General features: G+C 43.3%; 1 protein-coding gene across 5 annotated transcripts in view; it reads left to right on the top strand.

Annotated features, from left to right (window-relative positions):
* The window catches only part of CHRD (chordin), a 147,376-nt gene that overhangs the window by 69,795 nt on the left and 56,364 nt on the right, over positions 1-21,217 (top strand). For 2 of the 5 annotated variants that reach the window (XM_033959254.1, XM_033959252.1), the window contains exons 1-5: positions 14,726-15,054; positions 15,643-15,752; positions 17,597-17,726; positions 19,986-20,108; positions 20,282-20,399. In XM_033959254.1, coding sequence (XP_033815145.1) covers positions 14,922-15,054; positions 15,643-15,752; positions 17,597-17,726; positions 19,986-20,108; positions 20,282-20,399 — 614 coding nt within the window. In that variant the 5' untranslated portion in view covers positions 14,726-14,921. Of the gene's footprint in view, positions 1-14,725; positions 15,055-15,642; positions 15,753-17,596; positions 17,727-19,985; positions 20,109-20,281; positions 20,400-21,217 lie in introns of those variants that run through there. The other 3 variants (XM_033959253.1, XM_033959255.1, XM_033959256.1) reach the window with 3 other exon arrangements.

Raw genomic sequence — 21,217 nt, 5'->3', positions numbered from 1 at the left:
CAGAAGAGAAAGATTGGAGAAGGACATCATGTATAGTAAGATCAATGGAACCAGGTGAAGAGGGCAACCTGCAACCAGATGGCTGGACATGTTGAAAAGAACCATGAGGATGACGCTGAAGGGCCGATTTCTTTTTAGATCTGTAACTCATTTGTTGCTAGGACTTGAACACAAGTCGATGGCACCTAACCAACTAGCACATAAAGTACAGCTGTTCACCTGCAAGAGATCCAGAGTTAATGAAAGGTGAATTGAGCCCTGCTTATCCCCCTAAATCAGAGCATTGGACAATAAGTTACATGCAGGCACTAGGCTGCGTTCAAAAGTTGTAAATGGGTAAAGCACTGTTTTGCATGAAGTATAGACTTATATAATATTGGCCTTCAGATTATGCAGCTAAATTGGGACAGGTGCAGTTGATATGAGCTGAGCAGTGCATTCCTCCACGCAGGGTTAGGAAAGTGTATGGATAAGAGCAGGTAGTAATGCCAGTGGGTAAAGTTCCAAAGAGCCCACTTCTGTTGAAAAATCTGAGGGGTCCTTTTCCTTTACAATTATGGGATTCGTTGAGGTTCAACTTGGTTATTTAACAAATATTGAAATGTCAGGTAGGTGACGATTGTTCGTTAATGACCTCTCAGATTTCTTTATGCATATTGGAATATTTGAATGCTTTTGTCAACCATTCGGAGCATTTAGACCCTGATTCAATAAATGGTGCCTAAATCATAGGGGCCAAGGAGTGCGATGCATAGCACATGTCGATTATGAGTTAGACGCCATTTATAGAATCGTGCCCAGTGGTGTCTAAAGTGGACTTAGGCGTGGGTAGACACCCCCTAATTATGCCAGGCTTTTCTTGACCTTTGTCTACCTTAGGCACCTACATGCAAAACATGCCCAAGCTCCGCCCATGATCTTCCCCCTAACCACGCCCCCTTTCTGATAGATGCCTCAGACTAGGCGCCTACCACCCCATTAATTTTAATTTAACCAATTTTGAGGTTCTAATTGCTTGTTATTGGCGCTGATTAAGCTTTTGAAATAGAATCTGGGTCTTACCTTTGACACAGCAAATAAAATTTGACCTGTTTATATTATGTTACTTCTGTTAAGCTGTGGTTGAGCACGAGCGCACACTTAGCGCAGCAAAAAAGCCTTACCAAGGAGTGCAATAACTGCCATGTATATTCTTTAATCTTATTGTAAGATTCCTGACACTTCCAAGGTATAAGAAACTCTATGGTATGGTCATTTTTGCATTTGCATGTGCTACCCACAAGCTAATAGATGAAATGGAGCAGGTTTAGGGGCAAAGATGGGGCATCTTCTGTGCTAATCAGAATATAAAAAGACTAGTGTTTTAGCCCGTTACATTAACGGGTGCTAGAGACTACTCTTCCTCCTGCCCTTGTTCCCTCTGTTAGGCGGTGTTTTTTTTTCCACTCAATTTGAATTCAAGATGGAGGATTGTACCGGAAGCCGTCGCCATGATCACCGCTAAAGCTACAGAAGAGCCTCCGCTCGCCTCTGTATAAAGTCCTTTTTTTTTCGTTGTAGACTTCCTCCCTTTCCCCTTCCCGTCCCACCTTTCGCTTTTTCAACCCCCTGGCATTTCCCTTTGCACGGTCTCCCTCATGCTGTGATTGTGCCTCATCCGCTCCTTCTCCTGGCCTCACCGCTACTCCCGCACAGAGTGGGGGAGACCTGTGGCGGTGCTGAGTTAACTTCTCCTTCCCTTCCCTTCATGCCTACACTATTCAAGCAGATTGGGCAGCCTTTCCCCGCTTTCCCCCCTTCCCACCCCCCTTTCCTGTGCCTGCTCGGAGGGGAGGCTCTTTCCCGGGATCTCGCTGTCATGGGGGAAGGGAGCTGGCAAGACCACAGGGACCATTGTATGCGTGCAAACGCACTCCTGCTGGCCACAGACCTACAGATCACGGATCACGCAGGTAAGAGTGCGCATGCGTGCTTAGCGTTTTATTATAGTACATAAGAATAGCCATACTGGTTCAGACCAATGGTCCTTATAGTCCAGTCCAGTCTCCTGTTTCCACAGTGGCCAATCCAAGTCATAATGCCTGGCTACCTATCCCAGGACAAGCAGTGGCTTCCCCTCTGTTTGTCTCAATAGCACACTATGGACTTTTCCTCCAGGACCTTCTCCAAACCTTTAAAAAACCACCTACATTACAATACATTAGGGATTTCGATTCCACCATTACCTTGCAGTTCAAGGCGGATTACAAAAGAATTATTCAAGATGTGTTACAACAAGAACTTACAAACCCCCCCCCCCCCCCAAAAATGGTCATTTTCAAAAAGAGTAAGAAATGGGTAAGGTTATTTGTTTGGGGTAGTTGGCGTTAGTGAGAGGTGGAGTTTGAGACTTGCGGTATTATTTCTTTTTTCAGAGTTTTCTTGAAGAGTATGGTCTTTATTTCTTTTCTAAAAGTCTTGTAGTCGAGGGATGCCGTCAGTAGATTGGCGATTTGGTTGTCTAGTTTGGCTGCTTGAGTGGCCAGGAGACCATCATATAGTTTTTTCCGTTTGACCTCCTTAATTGGGGGGTATTAGAATGGGGTGTGAGTTTTCCTATGTCTGGTTGTGGTGTTGTGGATGAGGCGATTATTCATCCTCTTATCACATCCTCTGGCAATGCGTTCCAAAGTTTAACTATTTTCAGAGTGAAAAAATATTTCCTCCTTTTGGTTTTAAAAAAATTTCGCTGTAACTTCTTGAATGTCCCCCAGTCTTTTCATTTTTGATGGAGTAAAATCTTGATCTACTTGTACACATAAGAACATAAGAAGTTGCCACCACTGGGTCAGACCAGAGGTCCATCATGCCCAGCGGTCCGCTCCCGCGGCGGCCCATCAGGTCTGTGACCTGTGAAGTGGTTCCTGACCATTTCTGTAACCTACCTCTACATCTATCTGTACCCCTCAATCCCCTCATCCTTTAGGAACCTATCTAAACCTTCCTTAAAACCCTGTAGTGTGCTCTGGCCTATCACAACCTCCGGAAGCGCGTTCCATGTGTCCACCACCCTCTGGGTAAAAAAGAACTTCCTCGCATTTGTTCTAAACCTGTCCCCTCTCAATTTCTCCGAGGGATCCCTTGTACTTGTGGTTCCCCACAGTCTGAAGAATCTGTCCCTGTCCACCTTCTCTATGCCCCTCAGGATTTTGAAGGTTTCTATCATGTCTCCTCTAAGTCTCCGCTTTTCCAGTGAGAACAGCCCCAGCATTTTCAACCTGTCAGCGTATGAAAAGTTTTCCATACCATTTACCAGTTTAGTTGCTCTCCTCTGGACCCCCTCAAGTACTACACATTCTATACCACTCAGGATTTTGGAGATGTCAATCATATCTCCCCTCAACAGTCTCTTTTCCACGGCGAAGAACCCTAACCTCTTTAGTATTTCCTTACACAACAGGAGCGGATAGCATAGCTTGTTTTAAGAAAGGTTTGGACAATTTCCTGGAGGAAAAGTCCATAGTCTGTTATTGAGAAAAACATGAGGGAAGCCATTTCTTGCCCTGGATCGGTAACATGGAATATTGCTACTCCTTGGGTTTTAGTCAGCTGTTAGTGACCTGGATTGGCCACCGTGAGAACGGGTTACTGAGCTTGATTGACCATTGGTCTGACCCAGTAAGGCTATTCTTATGTTCTTAATGGTGGCACTAATTCTTAGATAATAGACTTGAATAAGGACAGAATTGAAAACACCACTTGGAAGTGCTTGATGTAATCAGCATTCATTCCACTCCTTATTACTGCATATACCAGTCTCCCAGATCCTCAGCGGAGCCACCACATATTCAAATATATCTCATAGTAAATGGCTTTATGCTCCAACTTGTCACTGGATCAATTTTAATTTACTTTTTAGTCATTCACTTAATAGTTATGTACTAAAAAGTACTTAGCTGTATGTGAATCATGTCAGTGTATCTATCCCTGTTGAGTCCTTTATGACTAATGTGGACAGTATTTTTAGGTATTTTTGTTATTATCAGGGATATATTGAAAACAATTACATCTGAAGGTCCGAGGACATTGATTTTCCACAGTCTCGTTTGTTTGAAAAGATTTATCATGGTCATATCATTACATCATCTACATACGCAGAGACTTTAATTTCTAAATCTTGTAATTTTAGACCATAAATGTTTGAGGAACTGCAGAATGCTATTAAAAGTGATTCTAAAACAATATTGAAGAGTAAAGGGGAAAAGAGACAACCCTCTGGAAATAAAAATTTGTTCAGAAAGAGTATTGTTCACCAAAATGCATACTATAGGATTTCTATATAACGTTTCCACTTTTCTGATGAAGGTTTCTGGTGCATTGAACCCGTACAAAGATTGGAAGAGGAAATCCCACTCCACTCTGTCAAAGGCTTTTTCAGCATCAATCAATATTGCTACAACAGGAATGGAAGAAGACTTTGCTCTGAAGGATAGCTGATGAAACAAACATGAATTATCTGTTATATCTATTTGGCTTCCCCCATGTCTGTCTCAATAACAGACCATAGACTTTTCCTCCAGGAAAAAAATGGATCTACTTGTATCCATTCTACACCACTCAGGATTTTGTAGACTTCAATCATATCTCCTTTCAGTTGTCTCTTTTCCAGGCTGAAGAGTCTGAACCTTTTTAGTCTTTCCTAATACGAGAGGAGTTCCATCCCTTTTATCATCTTGGCTCACCTCAAGGCTTAAGTTTTGCAGAAACCATGGCAGGGATGAATGTCACTTCTACGCAAGGATATAATGGAGATCTTAGTTTCTCAGAATGTGAAGTCTGGACTCTCGTGTGGAGAGCGCAAACCAACGGGGCTTTGCATTGTTGCATTCAGGAGCAGTTATAATGTATAATACTGCATGTGAGAGAGATGGAGGAGGCAGGGTCAGAAGGTGGGAAATGCCTTTTCATGGTCTTGTGAACCTGTGAAGTTTAGCTGCAAATATTTGCCTCATTCTTCACTACTTGTGTGGCTTTACTCCCAGACTGGCCCCCTGAGTCCCTCCCCCCCCCCCCAGCAAGTAGCATTAGATGTTCCTTTGCAAACTGCCATAAACCTTTCTCTAAACAGGATGTATCTGTATGTCTTTCTTTTCTCACATTCGATACTGGCCTTACATTCTGAAAACCCCAAGGAGATAATAAAGCAGTTTAACTGATCAATCAGTATAGCAAAATTAATTAGAATACAGTATACATACATTAAATTTACCTCCTCATTATAAAATAACAACCAAATGTTTGGAGCGATTGGCTGAGGATCAGGGAAACCCAGTCCAAATTCCGCTACAGCTCCTTCTCATTTTGGGATCTTCTGATCTTGCCACCAGGGACAAAAAATGCCTCATATACATGAATGCAAACCATCTCAACAGCATCTGGCTAGTATATAAAAAAAAATAAAAAGTAATAACTATCCATCTGAATTACTGATAACCCACTCACACTTTTCAAGTCAATGCCAGATATAAAAAGTAAACTCAATTCTCAATTATCTATCGATTGTCTGGAGCAAAGCTGGTTGTTTCAGAAATAACTAAATTAAGCTACAGCAAAGGTTCCCAGACTGTAGATCAAAAAAAAAAAAAAAAAAAGAGTCGGGAGTGGTACCAGAGGAGTAGCGATGGGCGGATGTGGTCCCTCTCCACAAAAGTGGAAGTAAGGAAGAAGTAAACTAAACTAAACTAAACTAAACCTTAGGTTTGTATACCGCACCATCTCCGCGTGCGCAGAGCTCGGCACGGTTTACAGAGTTTGAAAGGAAAGGAACTACAAAGAAAGGGTATAGGAGAGGGACTGAGGAGATAGAGGGGGACAGGATACTAGAGCACGGGAGGTGATTAGATTTTTGAAAAGAGCCAAGTTTTCAAGTGTTTGCGGAAGGATTGGAAGGAGCTAGAATTTCTGAGCGGGGATGAAAGATTGTTCCAGAGTTCCGTGGTTCTAAAGGGGAGGGATGTTCCAAGTTTTCCTGCGCGGGATATACCTTTTATGGAAGGGAAAGATAGTTTCAGTTTTTGGGAGGATCTAGTCGAGAGCGGGTTTGAGGAATTCCAGAAGAGTGGGATAATGGGAGGGAGGACGCCATGTAGAATCTTGAAGGCTATGCAGGCACATTTATAGAGGACTCTGGAGTAAACTGGGAGCCAGTGAAGCTTGGAGAGGAGTGGGGAAACGTGGTCGAACTTGCCTTTTGCGAAAATAAGCTTGGCTGCGGCGTTCTGAATTAGTTGAAGTCTATGGAGGTTTTTCTTAGTTAGGCTTATATAGATGGAGTTGCAGTAGTCCAGTCTAGAGAATTACAGGCCAGTAAGTCTGACTTCTGTGGTAAGAAAATAATTGAAACGCTTTTAAAACAGAGAATTGTGAAGTTTTGGGAATCCTGTGGATTACAGAACCGGAGGCAACTTGGATTCACTAGAGGGAGATCTTGTCAGACAAATCTGATCAATTTCTTTGACTGGGTGACCAGAGAATTGGACAGAGGGAGTTCGCTATATGTGGTGTATTTAGATTTTAGCAAAGCCTTTTATTCCGTGTTCCACACAGATGTCTGATAAATAAACTGAGTGCTCTCGGGATGGGTCCCAAAGGGATGGGCTGGGTCAAGAACTGCTTGAGTGGAAGGTGACAGAGGGAAGTGATCAATGGAGATCACTCTGAGGAAAGATATGATACAAGTGGTGTGCCTCAAGGTTCTGTTCTTGGGCCTGTTCTTTTTAACATTTTTATTAACGATATTGCTGAAGGGTTTTGGGTAAGATTTACCTCTTTGCGGATGATGCCAAAATCTGCAATAGAGTAGACATGCCGGATGGTGTGAATAATATGAAGAAAGACCTGGTAAAGCTTGAAGAATGGTCTGAAACGTAGCAGCTAAAATTTAATGCTAAGAAATGTAAGGTCATGCATTTGGGCTGCAAAAACCCGAGGGAATGGTACAGTTTGGGGGGTGAAGAACTTATGTGCACGACAGAAGAGCAGAACTTGGGTGTGATTGTATGTGATGATCTTAAAGTGGCCAAACAGGTTGAAAAGGTGACGGCGAAAGCTAAAAGGATGCTAAGTTGGATAGGGTGAGGTATGGACAGTAGGAAAAAGGAGGTATTGATGCCCCTGTAGAAGACTCTGGTGAGGTTTCATGTAGAATATTGTGTACAATTCTGGAGGTCGCACCTTCAAAAAGATTTAAAAAGGATGGAGTCGGTCCAGAGGAAGGCTACTAAAATGGTGGGTGGTCTTCATCATAAGGCGTATGGGACAGACTTAAAGATCTCAATCTGTATACTTTGGAGGAAAGGCAGGAGAGGGGAGATACGATAGAGATGTTTAAATACCTACGTAATGTAAATGTGCACGAGTTGAGTCTCTTTCATTTGAAAGGAAGCTCTGGAATGAGAGGGCAGAGGATGAAGTTAAGAGGTGATAAGCTCCGGAGTAATCTAAAGAAATACTTTTTTATAGAAAGGGTGGTAGATGTGTGGAACAGTCTCCCTGAAGAGGTGGTGGAGACAGAGACTGTCTGAATTCAAAAGGGCCTGAGATAGGCACGTGGGATCTCTCAGAGAGAGAAAGAGATAATGGTTACTGCGGATGGGCAGACTAGATGGGCCATTTGGCCTTTATCTGCCATCATGTTTCTATGTTTAGTTTCCTGTGTCATTTTCTGCTTTTGTTGGTTTTTCATTTTATTTTTATGAATTCTTCTTTGTTTCTATAAATTTTATTAATTAAAAGGTAACTACAGCTACTGTCCTCCGCCCCAAAAAACAGCATGTAACAAACCATCCCACCCCTCTGATTATAACTCAAACCCCCAATGACAATCCATACCCCAGACCTCTATTGAACCCCTCCCTCAGCACCAATATTATGCAATTTATCTTTGTCCCCTCCCCATCATCACCACCATAGAAACAGCCAAAGTTCTTTGGCACTTCTATAGGATTTCAATGGGCCAGGAATAGTCTCCTATCCCTTTTGCACTGAAGCAAATGTAATTGTAGACTCTGGACAGGAATATGATGAGTTGGAGTTTTAAAAGTAGCAACCATTACTTTAAAGGTAGGTGTAACCTGGAGTGGAATTCGAGGAGTTGGAGTCTTGGAAGCAATAACCATTGCAGCAAAGGTAGGTGTAACCTGGAGTGGAATTTGAGGAGCTGGAATCTTGGAAGCAGTAACTACAGCAGTGGTCTCAAAGACAAACCCTTTGCAGGGCCACATTTTGGATTTGTAGGTACTTGAAGGGCCTTAGAAAAAATAGTTAATGTCATTAAAGAAATGACAATTTTGCATGAGGTAAAACTCTTTATAGTTTATAAATCTTTCCTTTAAGTTAAGTCTTAATAATAATATTGTCATTTATAGCTAAAGAGACATATGATCAAGAAACGGTTTTATTTTACTTTTATGATTATGATAAACATACCGAGGGCCTCAAAATAGTACCTGATGGGTCGCATGTGGCCCCCGGGCCGTGAGTTTGAAACCACTACACTACAGCAAAGGTAGTTGTAAGCTGGAGTGAAATTTGAGTATTGCTACACCTTGGGTTTTGGTCAGGTATTAGTGACCTGGATTGGCTACTGGGCTTGATGGACCATTGGTCTGACCCACTAAGGCTAGTCTTATGTTCTCATTCTTGGAAGCCAGTGGCTTAGAAATATAGCTTGCCTTATACTTTAGGGCAGTGGTTCCCAACCCTGTCCTGGAGGACCACCAGGCCAGTCGGGTTTTTAGGATAGCCCTGATGAATATGCATGGGGCAGATTTGCATGCCTGTCACCTCCATTATATGCAAATCTCTTTCATGCATATTCATTAGGGCTATCCCAAAAAATACAACTGGCCTGGTGGTCCTCCAGGACAGGGTTGGGAACCACTGCTTTAGGGGGGGAAATTCTAGCTGGCAGTAGGGCGCCCTACTAACCAACCAATCCAGAAGCATGTTTTCTAAAAAAAAAAAAAAAATGGAGGCATGAATGGTGTCTTCATTTACTGTGCCAGTGTCATGCTTACAGAAGCACTAAAGAGTGTGATCTTTAAGGGAGTAAATTCAGCGGAGGGGATACTTGGAATGGGCAGACTTGGTGGGCTATAGCCCTTTTCTGCTGCTTTTTTCTATGTTTCTATGAAGACCAACGTGGGTGTGGCTGCACCTTAGCCATCCCTAGGTGCTTCCACCACCTCCTTAAATACAGGCTTCTAAAATGCTGGCCTACATTTAAGGCACCAGTTCATGATTGACACACTCTTGGCAGCTGCTTCTTAGATGTCCACCAATAATAGCATTGATTATAGAATTCCCCCCTAAAAGCTTGAAATTCACAGACTTTCATCTATATCATGTTGCTTTTTCATAAAATCACACTATATGATGTATTAAATATCACAGGGCGGATTCCTCACTGTCCGTGTTGCCATGAGTCAATGACCAACTCAGTGGCACGATCCTTCCATGTGGTGTATTGGATATCAACAGAAATCATCGTTTTTAAACATTTATATTCTGTGCATCCCAAAATCGGTGTGGGTTTCAAAAAACAAAGATGATATATGAACCAATTGGAGCAGGATCTCACACATCCAATCCCTATTACTTTAGAGACTACCATGGCTAATATGAAACCAGCTGCTTTCAAAAGAGCAGCTCTGCAAGCTTTTCCATTATTAGGTAAATGGCTATGTATGATACGGCAGACAAATGGAATATGGGCTTTAGCACATATCACCTTAGCAGAACAATTGATCTCTCTTCCGGACTTTCAGACTCACTATATCTTGTCCCCTTCTCAAAATCACTTTTGGATTCAGCTCTGCTCTGCTCATATTAGGTATTAAAGATCCAGAAGAGCCAGATTTTCATCACTTTTATAAACACAGCCTAGCTGAACGTCACATTGCATCTAAAAGCTAGAAACTTTTGAATTTACATCATTAGAAAGTCATCAAGGTTTTAGAAAAAGTATGGCTAAAAGATGCACCACTTACTGATGTCAAGATTCGATGGCAACAATTTTACGAGGGGGCGCTGAAAAGTTCTCAGCCCAAGCAAGAGAATGTGGAGCCATGAAACTTACAAGTGATTCCACACTTCTCTTGATACTTTGTTTCAGTGAGGCAAATGCATCTAGCAAATGGGCAAAAGTATAGGGAAACCAAGCCACTGTGACATCACCGATGAGGTTGGCTCTAAGGCATTGGTGGAATGAGGCATTATGACATCACATTAGGAAGGGCCGCTGAAAGTTCTCAGCCCAATCAAGAAGAGAATGATGTGGAGCCATGAAACTTATCCCACACTTTTCTTGACACTTTTTGTTTCAATGCTATGAAATGAAAGTGTCAAGAAAAGTGTGAAATAACTTGTAAATTTCTTGGCTCCACATCATTCTCGTCTTGCTTGGGATGAGAACTTTTCAGCGGCCCCTGATCAATGAAAGTGACTTATCTCTACCTTTTTTGCACACCAGTATATGGGATGCTACAAAAAATGTGGAGAACAGGATTATTTGAATGAAATAAGGGTCGGCACTGTGATGTATAAGTACATATTGAATCTTTCATTCGAAGGATTTATGAATGTCCCTTGCCTTCTTTTTGGTCTTAATTTGGAAAGAAATCCAGAAGATCTTTAAAACAGACTTACAATTATCTTTTAATGGATCTTTTTTCGATCCCTGAGAATAAGTAACAAAAGAGTCTCTTTGATTTATTAATTGCTGTGTCCATATGAATGATATACAGTTACTTGGAAAACAGCTTCTAGATTATTCAGTCAATTTTAGTGGAATTTATAAATATGAAATATCTTCTTGGCAATGTTTTTCCCTGTACAAATAAGAATCTGACAATGCTCAGATTCAGAAACTTACCAAGTTAATAACCAGCTGTTCATATTAATTATTATCATATTTTTAATTTGCAGCGCTGCCTTTATAATCCTCTCTGTCTTGCTTATTGTTGTAACTGGAAAAAAATCAATAAAAATGATTTTATTGTAAAGTTTGCATTTACAACAAAGAAAAATGGGGAGACCCGATGATCCCCAATAAAAACAATCCACAGATGAAAACAAAAACTGTGGATACAGATGTTCTGGAGATAATTTATTAAACACTGACATATAAAACCATGAAAATTCAATTAAAAAGTACAATGATAAAAATCCACCCGGACCCTACACAGTTCGTGTTTCAGGTCCAATGGTTTGCAAACTCACATATAAAGAATTGGACTGAAAACAGTCTATTGTCTTTAAACGTGTGAGAAAAGAACACCGCAGACAAGCTGAAGTAGCAAAAAAAATGCTCACACGTTTAAAGACAATCGACTCTTTTCAGTCCAATTCTTTATATGTGACCCTGAGGAAGGCGTGTTTGCCGAAACACGGACCGTGTAGGGTCTGGGTGGATTTTTATCATTGTACTTTTTAAATTGAATTTTCATGGTTTTATATGTCAGTGTTTAATAAATTATCTCCAGAACATCTGTATCCACAGTTTTTGTTTTTGTTTTCATCGAAAGTTTGCATTTAAACAGAAACATAAGTAAACTGAAATACAAAGAAATATTCATTATATACAAAGTAAACTGAAATACAAAGAAAATAATTATTATATAAATAGTTTTGTTTTGTTTCTATGGGGAAAAAATACATGTTGGATAAATAGAGTTCTTTTGGAGATCAGATTTGTTTAATTTTCTGGTATAGATTGTTTTTTTCTTAAACCTTTAATTCAAATTTGAGTATCAGACACACCAGAAAATGCCATTCAGGTTCTTAGCATTTTTCCAGGATCCTAAGAGGTTTATGAATTGTTAAAATCTAATCTAATACACAATTTATGAATCAAACTATACCAACAGGGTTAAAGTCTATGGAAAAATAGGAAGATAATCTCCCAGAATGTTTCATGGAGTTATATTGTGTTCCTCACAACTTTCAGCTGATTCGATTATGTCTACTTGGAATGGGACAATTTGTTGAAGAAAGGAAACAAGGCTGATTGATGGTTTCCCCCCACCCCACCCCCTCTTTTATGATGTAGGTTTTGTAATGTGATGTAAAGTGTTCTATAAACTTGGACCATTATTGAGTTTGTTTACTTAGGATATAAGTGGATAATAAGTTTTTTAAATAAATAATAAGAATTGCACTAAATTATATAAAAAAAGTTTTCATTTTTTTTACGAAACCTTATGTAACTAGCTCCAGTCCTTATTTGAACAGGTAAATGATTCCAGATTGTAATAACAGCATAAACAAAAGAGGAATTAAACTCCTCTAACCTGAGGAAAATGTAATGATAAAGTACCGCTAAGTCTAGTGGAAGATAATTAAAGGGAATGAAATGAATGTTTTGATATTTAAGATGTTTTATATAGTTGACCAAACTTGATGCCAAAATGATTTAATCTTCAGGCAGTCAAATAACATATGGGGAAAGATACGTTGATCTTTATTGCGATATCCAGTCCCGCCCTCCATTTTCCGACTGGAATGTTGCTGCTATTTAGGGTTTTGCCAGGTACTTGGAACCTCTTTGGCATAACTCAGCGAGCTAGGAGAGTTGGGAAGGCAGAGAGCAGGACAGTCACCAAAGACGTGAGTAACTGGTCCTCAGCGGTCGCTTGTTTTTGGATGGGCCAGCCCAATCGGTGGTGTTCCTTCTTGAGTTTAGTGAATCGCTGCCTTCATACTTTGCATGCGCGTATTGGATCGGGAGGAAGGTTAGTGAATCGGGTCGGAGACGATCAGTGGGCTTAGTGAATCCCCCCATTGCCCCAGATTGTGAGCCCACCAGGACAGACAGGGGAAAATGCTTGAGTAGCTGAATAAATTCATATAAACTGTTCTGAGCTCAATGGTGTAGAAAATTGAATCGATATATTGAGGGTTGGGAGCATTTCCAAATGCATTCTCTTTTGTCTACTGAGAAATGCTTTGTCCACTACACAACTACACGAGTGGAGCAGTTTAATGGTTAAGAGCAATCAATTCTTATTTGGATTTTGCTCACACCTTTTTCAATAGTAGCTCAGGTGTGTGTGTGTGGGGGGGGGGAGGGGGTACATTTAGGAACAATTGCTTCTGGATGTAGCAGGAAAAGTAGTTTAACATAAAAGGTAAAATGACCAAATATCAAAAACATCATCTACCACAAACAAGGATGGCAACATACACTGAAGCCCATCATTTGAGTGTGGAACACGGGTCTTTTTTCCCTTCGAGGTACATCTCTGGGGTCTGAGGCTCTATGTGACCTGTCCAGGAAGACGCAGTGGCATGTGAGCCAGGTGCCCCAACCACCAGAGGTGGATAATGTTATGAGAACGTGTACACGAAAAGGCAAAGAGCTGCCCAGTTTAAGCCTCTTCTATAAAAGCACTTTGTTTATTTATTGATTGGGATTTATTAACTGCAATTTTGTTAACAGCATAACAGTAGTAAAAAGCCCAAATGAATGAGGGAACTGAAGCCTCAAATGAATTCAAATGAGAGCATCGATGCTTTTCTACGATACCCTTTATTCTATAGCCCTACAGGATGGGAGAATTTCAAGAAATGACACTGAAATGTAGGAGCCAGAATGATGCCGACTGAGCGCTAAATATATAATCCCTAACATCAGATGGCAGCGCTGGCGCCATCTGTAACCTGTGTCTAAGCGTCTGACCAGGGCGAGATTAACCAATAGGCCCAAAATGGTCAGGGGGGGCATCAACATTGTTTTTTCCAAAAGGTGATGGGCCCCTCCAGCATCGATTGGCAACGGAAAGTAAGACAAGCAAGCAACGCGGGTAAGAAAGGCAACGGGAACTGTGGTGCTGCTTGCCCAGTGCTTCCCTCTGACGCAGCTTCCTGTTTCTGCCTGGGTGCATGGTGGGGTGGGGCGGGGCGGGGGGCCCTGCGTCTGACATGCCCCCAACCACCCAAGCTCCTCCCATAAACATACTACTACTACTTACCATTTCTTTAGAGCTACCAGCGCTATTCACCAAAACACAGTCCCTGCTCAAATGAGCTTACAATCTGGTCAAGGCAGACCAAGTGGACAAAGGGGTACTACACCCCCACCCCACCCATGAGTCTTGAAACTGTGCCTTTGAGATCTGAGCCAGCTACTAAGGAAAGTTACACAGGGACTGGGGCCAATTCGTGGTTGAATTTGCACGTGCAACTGAGCCTAGTCTGGCTTTCTCCTGAGCTCCCTGTTGCCTTTTCGGGGCCGATCTTGGCTCTGTGCTCACAAAAGCTTTTTACACACACTTCACAAATCACCAGCAAAGTGGGTAAACGAAAAAGCTTCTGTCCCTTCATCATCGTTATTACACCACCAACTCAGCCACCCCCCCCCCTGTCGGGTAAGGGGGGGAGCTGGGCTAGAAAGGGAAAGTGGTTTGGGCTGCTGCTGCCCCCCTCCGAGCCCACCCCGCTGGGAAAGACTCAGCCCTGGGGGCGGGGAGCTGTTTGCCTTCTGCACCGGGGGCGGCTATAAATCCCGTTCCCTGGACCTGGGCATCAGAAGAGACTGCGAACCGCCACCGGCGCCAGATTCAGACCCGCTGTCCTGACTTGAGGACGAACCTTCCCCTGGGATCCTCCTTCTCTCGCCCTATTTCTTTGGTACTTTTCTCATCTCCCTTCCCCCTTTCTCTCCTCCCTGGCATCTCTGTCCTCTGTGTCTTTCCTCCCTCGGGTTCCCCCCCCCCTCCTTGGACATCTGTTTCTTCTGTGTTTTTTCTCCCTCGGGTTCCCCCCCCCCTTGGACATCTCTGTCCTCTGTGTCTTTTCTCCCTAGGGTCTCTCTCCCCTCCCTACAGTCCCCCCCACCCCGCATCTCTTTCCTCTGTGTTAAGATCCCCCCCCCCCTTGGAGACATGCGGCCTTTAGTACCGCCACTCCTCATCCTCCTCTTGTCTGTCTGTCCATGGACCGGAGCCTCCTCCAGGGCTAAATCGCTTCTCCCCATCCAGCCAGAACAGGAACCTGCGAGCCACAGGCCCCTGGCAGGTAAGGAATGGAGTTGGGGGGGGGGGGAGGGTGCAATGCTCTGACTGCCACCTGGGTTTTAGTTGAGAATCGTCAACTCATTGCTTGAACTCTGTCAGAGGGTGCAGATGTTGCAGTGTCCCCTTTGCCTCCAGATGTTGCAGAGGACAGGACCTCCTCTTGAGAGACTGTGTGTGCTGGGGGTGGAACTGGGGAGCTGGTTTTCAAGGGGTCCAGGTGTGCCTTTCTCTCCTTCTCTGTCATCTGTTGTTTTGCAATTGGGGTTGAAACTTTGCTATGTTCCAGCTCATGGCCTTACTGTGGTCTGGCAGAAGACAGACATTGGCCCATGTATGGCTAATTTGTTTCTGATGATTCAGAAACTGGAGTAAGATCTGAGAGTGTGCAGGGGGAGGGGGGAGGGGGGAGATGCTTCCAGATGTTTTTGCAGAATTCTTCACATTTGGATTTTGGGTCTGAAGTTGAAATGCCTTTACTTAACTCTGCATCCTGCTTTTCTATGTCCCAAGACTGGGCAGGGGCAGAAGGGCCGAGGTGAGGGGGGGCAGTGGTCAGCCTAATTGCTGTAGCTCACCCTTCTTTCTGCAGGTGCTGGCTGCTCATTTGGGGGTCGCTTCTATGCATTGGAGGAGGTCTGGAACCCGGACCTGGGAGAGCCTTTTGGGGTGATGCACTGTGTGCTCTGCTCCTGTGAACCGGTAAGTCCTGGGCTGCAAAGGTGGGGAGCTGAATGAAGCCACATCCCCTCACTTCACCTCAATCCCTAGAGGAAAGGCGGCCAGGAGAAGGATAGAAAGCACAGACTACACCGTGAGGCGTAAAGTGCCCATCCCTGCCTCCTTTCACTGGGCCTATTTCCTCTCCCCACCAACATCACCTCTTTTCCCTCTCCATCCCCAATATCAGTCCTTCCTTCTCTTCCCACCACAGCTGCTGCCTCAGCCTTAGCCCTTCCTCTCATCCTCAATTCACTTTCTCCATCTATCCCTCTGTCAGCCTCCAGCCCTCTTTTCCCAGGCCCACCATTAGATTACTTTTCTAACTTCTATCCCTAGACCCTACATTGCCTCTGCACCCCCTTCTCCCTATCCCAATCAAGGTGTGGTTCAAGGCCCTCCTCCACAATATTCAGCATCTGCCCTTCCCTGCATACCATTTCATAGCCCAGCATCATCCCCCCCCCATGTCTCCTCTCATAGCATCCAGCATCTGTCTCCTTTTTCCTTAGGATCTCCAACATCTTCTTCCTTCTTTTTCTCCTTTCCCTCTCCTCATGGTCTTCTTACCTATCTCTCGTCCCCTCCCCCATGGTTTCCTGTATTTATCTTCTTCCTTTCTCCCCATGGTCTTCAGCATCTTTCCTTCCCTACCTCCCTCCCCCCCTCCCATGGTTTCTAGCATTCTCTCCTTCCTGTCCTCCCTTGCCTCCCTCCCCAAGGTCTCATTATCTCTCTGCTTCTCTACCTCCCATTTCCCCCACCCTGTGGTCTCCGGCATCTCTCTCCTTTTCCTACCTCCCTTTCCATGTGGCCTACAGCATCTTTCTCCTTCCCTACATCCCTACCCTCATGAGCTTCACAGCATCTCTCTCCTTCCTTACCTTCTTTCCCCCTTCCCTGTGGTCTCCAATATGTTTTCATCCTTTTCTTTCTGCCCCTTATGGTTTCTAGCATTTCTCTCCTCATCTGTCTTCCTTCCCCCATGGTTTCCAGCATCTCTCTCTTTCCTTGCTTCCCCCAAGTTCTCCAGCTTTGTTCTCCTTCCCCCACCTTCCTTCTCCTCAGTCCTCAGAATTTCTCTCTTTCTCTACCTCCTCTCCCATGGTGTCTAGTATCTTTCTCCATCCCTATCTCCTTTCTTCCCTACCCCATAGTTTCCACCATCTCTTCTTTGCTATCTCCCCTTCTCCATGGACTTCAGTATCTTTTCCTTACTTCTCCTCTGTCCTCCATTTTCTCAGGTACAAGGTTAGATCATGAGCCCTCCAGGGATAAAGAAAAACCTCCTCTATGTGAGTGTGCACCACTTAGATAGCTTTCAGCCTTACAGGTTGTATATAAGAAATTAAACACATAAATAACTAAATGTTTGAACTGGCTTGAATGAACACTAAACAGGTCATGGTGAACCCGAAAATTAAATGTTGGGCTGTATTGAATTTGAAGGGGTTTCTGGGGCCGCTTTTGACACAGCCGGTTAAGCCACTATTCATTGGCTAACTGGCTAAATTATAGCGACTACAGCTGGATCTACTATATAAGTGAGTTTATATGGCCACTAAACTTTGCCTGTCAGCCAATGGATATCGGTGCTAACCAGCTATGTCATGCGGTCAACACAGAAACATAGAAACATGATGGCAGATAAAAGCCAAATGGCCCATCCAGTCTGCCCACCCGCAACATCCACTATCTCCTCCTCTCCCTTCATTGTGAGGTCATAGAGCTTTAAGTTAATCTGAAACAGTAAATTGAGGTCATTGTCTGAAAGTCTATGACCTACTAGTTGTGCGACAGAAGCTAACACATATTTTCAAATTAAGCAGCAACGGACTCGCCGGGGGAAAGCTACAGGGAAGGTTTACTGCAAGAATATCAGAGAAGACTGCTTGAGTCTGGTTTGTAGCGACCCTGTACTGCAGCAAGGGAACTGCTGCAAAAGCTGCCGGAAGGGTAAGCAGTCAGATACGCCCAAAGCATCAAGCGCAGTAAGCTAGAGAGAATGAAGTTTAAAAGGAATTTGAAGAGATCGTCCAGTCTTACCCATTTACATCTTTCCCTCGCACTAGGGCCACTTTCTTCCAGACGAAAATGGCCAACTTTTGGCATTAATGGGAATGGGCTAATCTTGCCATTGGCTTGTGGTCCTGATCTACGACTGCTATTTATCAATTCTATAGCGCTGTACATTTAACATGCAATAAATGGTCCCTGCTTGGAAGAGCCTACAATCTAATTTGGACAGACAGACAGGACATATAGGGGTTGAGGAGGTTAGAAACATAGAAACATAGAAAAAGACGGCAGAAAAGGGCCATAGCCCACCAAGTCTGCCCATTCCAAATGCCCGCCCTCTGGTTTCACTCCTCTAGGGATCCCCTGTGAATATCCCATCTTCTCTTAAAGTCCAACACGCTGTTGGCCTCAATCACCTGCAGTGGGAGTTTGTTCCAAGGTTCTTGCAGAGAGAATGATAAGTATCTTATGGAGCGCTGAAACCTCCATCCATTTTGTAAGTGGTAAGGGTTCGTTACAATAGTCCAGTTGTACAAACATTAAAGCCTGAACCAATAACTTGAACTGTTCAGGCAGAAAAAGATTTTGAATCTTTCTGAGTCACCTTGGGACCACAAATGATATTTTATAAATCAAATTGACCTTTGGAACAAGGGATTCCGTTGGGTCCATGTTAACACACAAGGCCTTTGAAGAATCTTTCGAAGGAAAGCTCACCCTATCCAATTTTGTTTTCTCTTGATTATGATTCAGGAAATACCCAGTTCTCAACTCAATTTCCCTTCAAAATCAGACATGAACTATGAAAGCAACTCCCTCTTCTTTCATTAATCTCATAACATGAAATAGAATGGACAATCAGGGGGAACCTTGGGGCACCCCACATTTCACTACCAGATATTATTCCAGGCATTTTAATTTACGCATTCACATAGGGCCCCTTTTACAAAGCTGTAAAAGCAATTCTCCTCTCGCAAACGCATCGAAATCCAAAGGAATTGAACGGGCTTCGGTGCATTTGCTGCGGGAGAGTCGCTAGCGTGGATGTGTAAAAGGGGTCCATAATTAGAGATCCTTCTATTCACATTAACACCCCACCCACTATACGTATTTCATTTAAAGCTTGAAACAGGGTATTATTATCAACTCGATCAAAGATGGAAGAGATTAGTTTCCCATTCAAAATCAAAGTCCTTATTAGCATCTCCATTTTATACTCCTTCCTAAATGCAGATTGGGAGAAATGTAATAAATCGTATTCTGGGAAATAATCTCAAAGTTAACTAGGTAACAAACCTTCCGTTACTTTTACAAAACAACTGGTCTCTAATCTTCAATCACTTCAGGTGCAATGCTTTTGTTCTTAACAAAAGACGTTAATACTATATCACCCAGAGATTTTGCAAAAGCACCCGTTAACAGTATTACCTGGCCATGTGCTAAACCAGTGAACAGATATGAAGAATGCAGTGTGATGTAGAAAATTTCTTAATTAAAAGAACATCTTGCTGTTTGTTGGTGGAACCCCCCCAACCCCCCCCCCCCCAACTTGTGTCACTTGATTAAGACCATTCTCACCTTTCTCTCTAAAGAAATTATCCAGTGTTCCCACTGACCTCTTAATTGGAATTAGCACATGAAACAGTTTCCTCTGATCACTTGGTAACTGCCCTATTTTAAGAAGATAACTTACTTCTAAAACAAATTCTATCCAGTCAGCAGAAAGAATTTCTTTAAAATATAACATTTGTCCAGATAAGTGACGAGAAAGAGAGGATAAATCTTGAAAGCCTGTGTGAAGGCATCCCATAGACCAGTCATTCCCAACCCTGTCCTGGAGGAACACCAGGCCAATCGGGTTTTCAGGCTAGCCCTAATGAATATGCATGAGAGAGATTTGCATATGATGGAAGTGATAGGCATGCAAATTTGCTTCATGCATATTCATTAGGGCTAGCCTGAAAACCCGATTGGCCTGGTGTTCCTCCAGGACAGGGTTGGGAACCACTGCCATAGACACTGTTTGTTCCGCTTTATTTCCACTAGTTCAGGTAACTCCCAGCTATGCAGATGATGCGTCTTTTGAATGTTGGTTTCATAGGTGAAAGCAGCTTTTCCTTGTGATGCACGAAGAGGGCTGTGGATGTGAAGCTGACGGAGGCTCTATCTCTCTCTCTCTCTCTTTTACCCTGACAGTCGCTCAGAAGCCATCTAGGTTCCTCTCTGATGGCTCCGAACATCTGGAGAAGGAGGATGAACTCCACAGTGACCAGACATACCTGAGCTCTGACGAAGTGTCACAGGACGACAGTCGCAGTGGTACAGTTTTTGCCTTTGTTAAAGGAAGATGACTCCTGCACGGGGTATGCCAGGATTCGGGACTCTGCTGTGAAGCTCTCCCCCTGTAATCCTGACGCCAGAATCGCAGACGGTCACAGGCACGGCATGTTTCCTCTCTCTGAAACTCATCACCCTCTTTCTTTTTTCTCCAGAATTTGTGGCTCTTCTCACCAGTTCCCCGCAGTCTTGGTCACCAGCATCCAGTGGGGTTGCCAAAGCACGTTTTACTCTGCTGCGCTCCAGCTTAACCTTCTCCATCAACTATGAGCGGTAATCGATGATCTCCCCCCACTCTTATGTCTTTACACCAGTTCCCCCCCCCATACCACCCCAGCATGTGCTATTCTAACCCACACTTCTATCCTCTTACCCCAAAGCTTCTCACATCATTTGTAGTCCTTCTTATTTTTTAATCAGAAAACAGGCTGGTTGTTCCAAAATTAAATAATTTACTTGGTGTGAAAAAACTGGGCAATAGTACACGTCAGTCTGGTGGCAAAGATACAGAGCAATCTGACAGTTATAATGAATACACTCTGTGCCCAGTACGAGTTTCTCCACAACCAACTCACTAGTTAGCCCCCCAGCTTGAGACAGGCTCACTAGTCTATATCTCATTCCTTCTTTGCTTCTGGAAAACCCAGTCCGCATTCTCCGAACCCGGGGAAGCATGCCACAGAATCATGGAGGCATAGCAATTAGTATAGGGCAGCACTCAGCACTTCACCTACCAGGCTAATTGGGCAAGTCAGCACTGCCTTTTGGTTGGTCCTACTTGCCTTGGACAACGCCGGCAATAACCAGCAAGTGCTGCACTTTTCAATTAAATACCTCTCTAAATTGTCCCTTGGGCAGAATACCAGAGAAAGATAAATTGCCTGTAGTTGTGTCTAAGTAATCCAAACCTTTTTTAAACACTGCTAAGCTAACTGCTTTCACCACATTCTCCAGCAATGAATTTCAGAGTTTAAATACACATTGAGTGAAGAAATATTTTCTCTGCTTTGTTTTAAATCTACTACTTAGGGCTAGATTCACTTACCTTCCTGATAGTGTCCGATCTGTGTGCGATCCATGGCAGGCCAACA

This window comes from Geotrypetes seraphini, chromosome 9 (genome assembly GCF_902459505.1).
Source record: "Geotrypetes seraphini chromosome 9, aGeoSer1.1, whole genome shotgun sequence".
NCBI lineage: Eukaryota > Metazoa > Chordata > Amphibia > Gymnophiona > Dermophiidae > Geotrypetes > Geotrypetes seraphini.
This window is presented reverse-complemented; position numbering and strand designations above follow the sequence as displayed.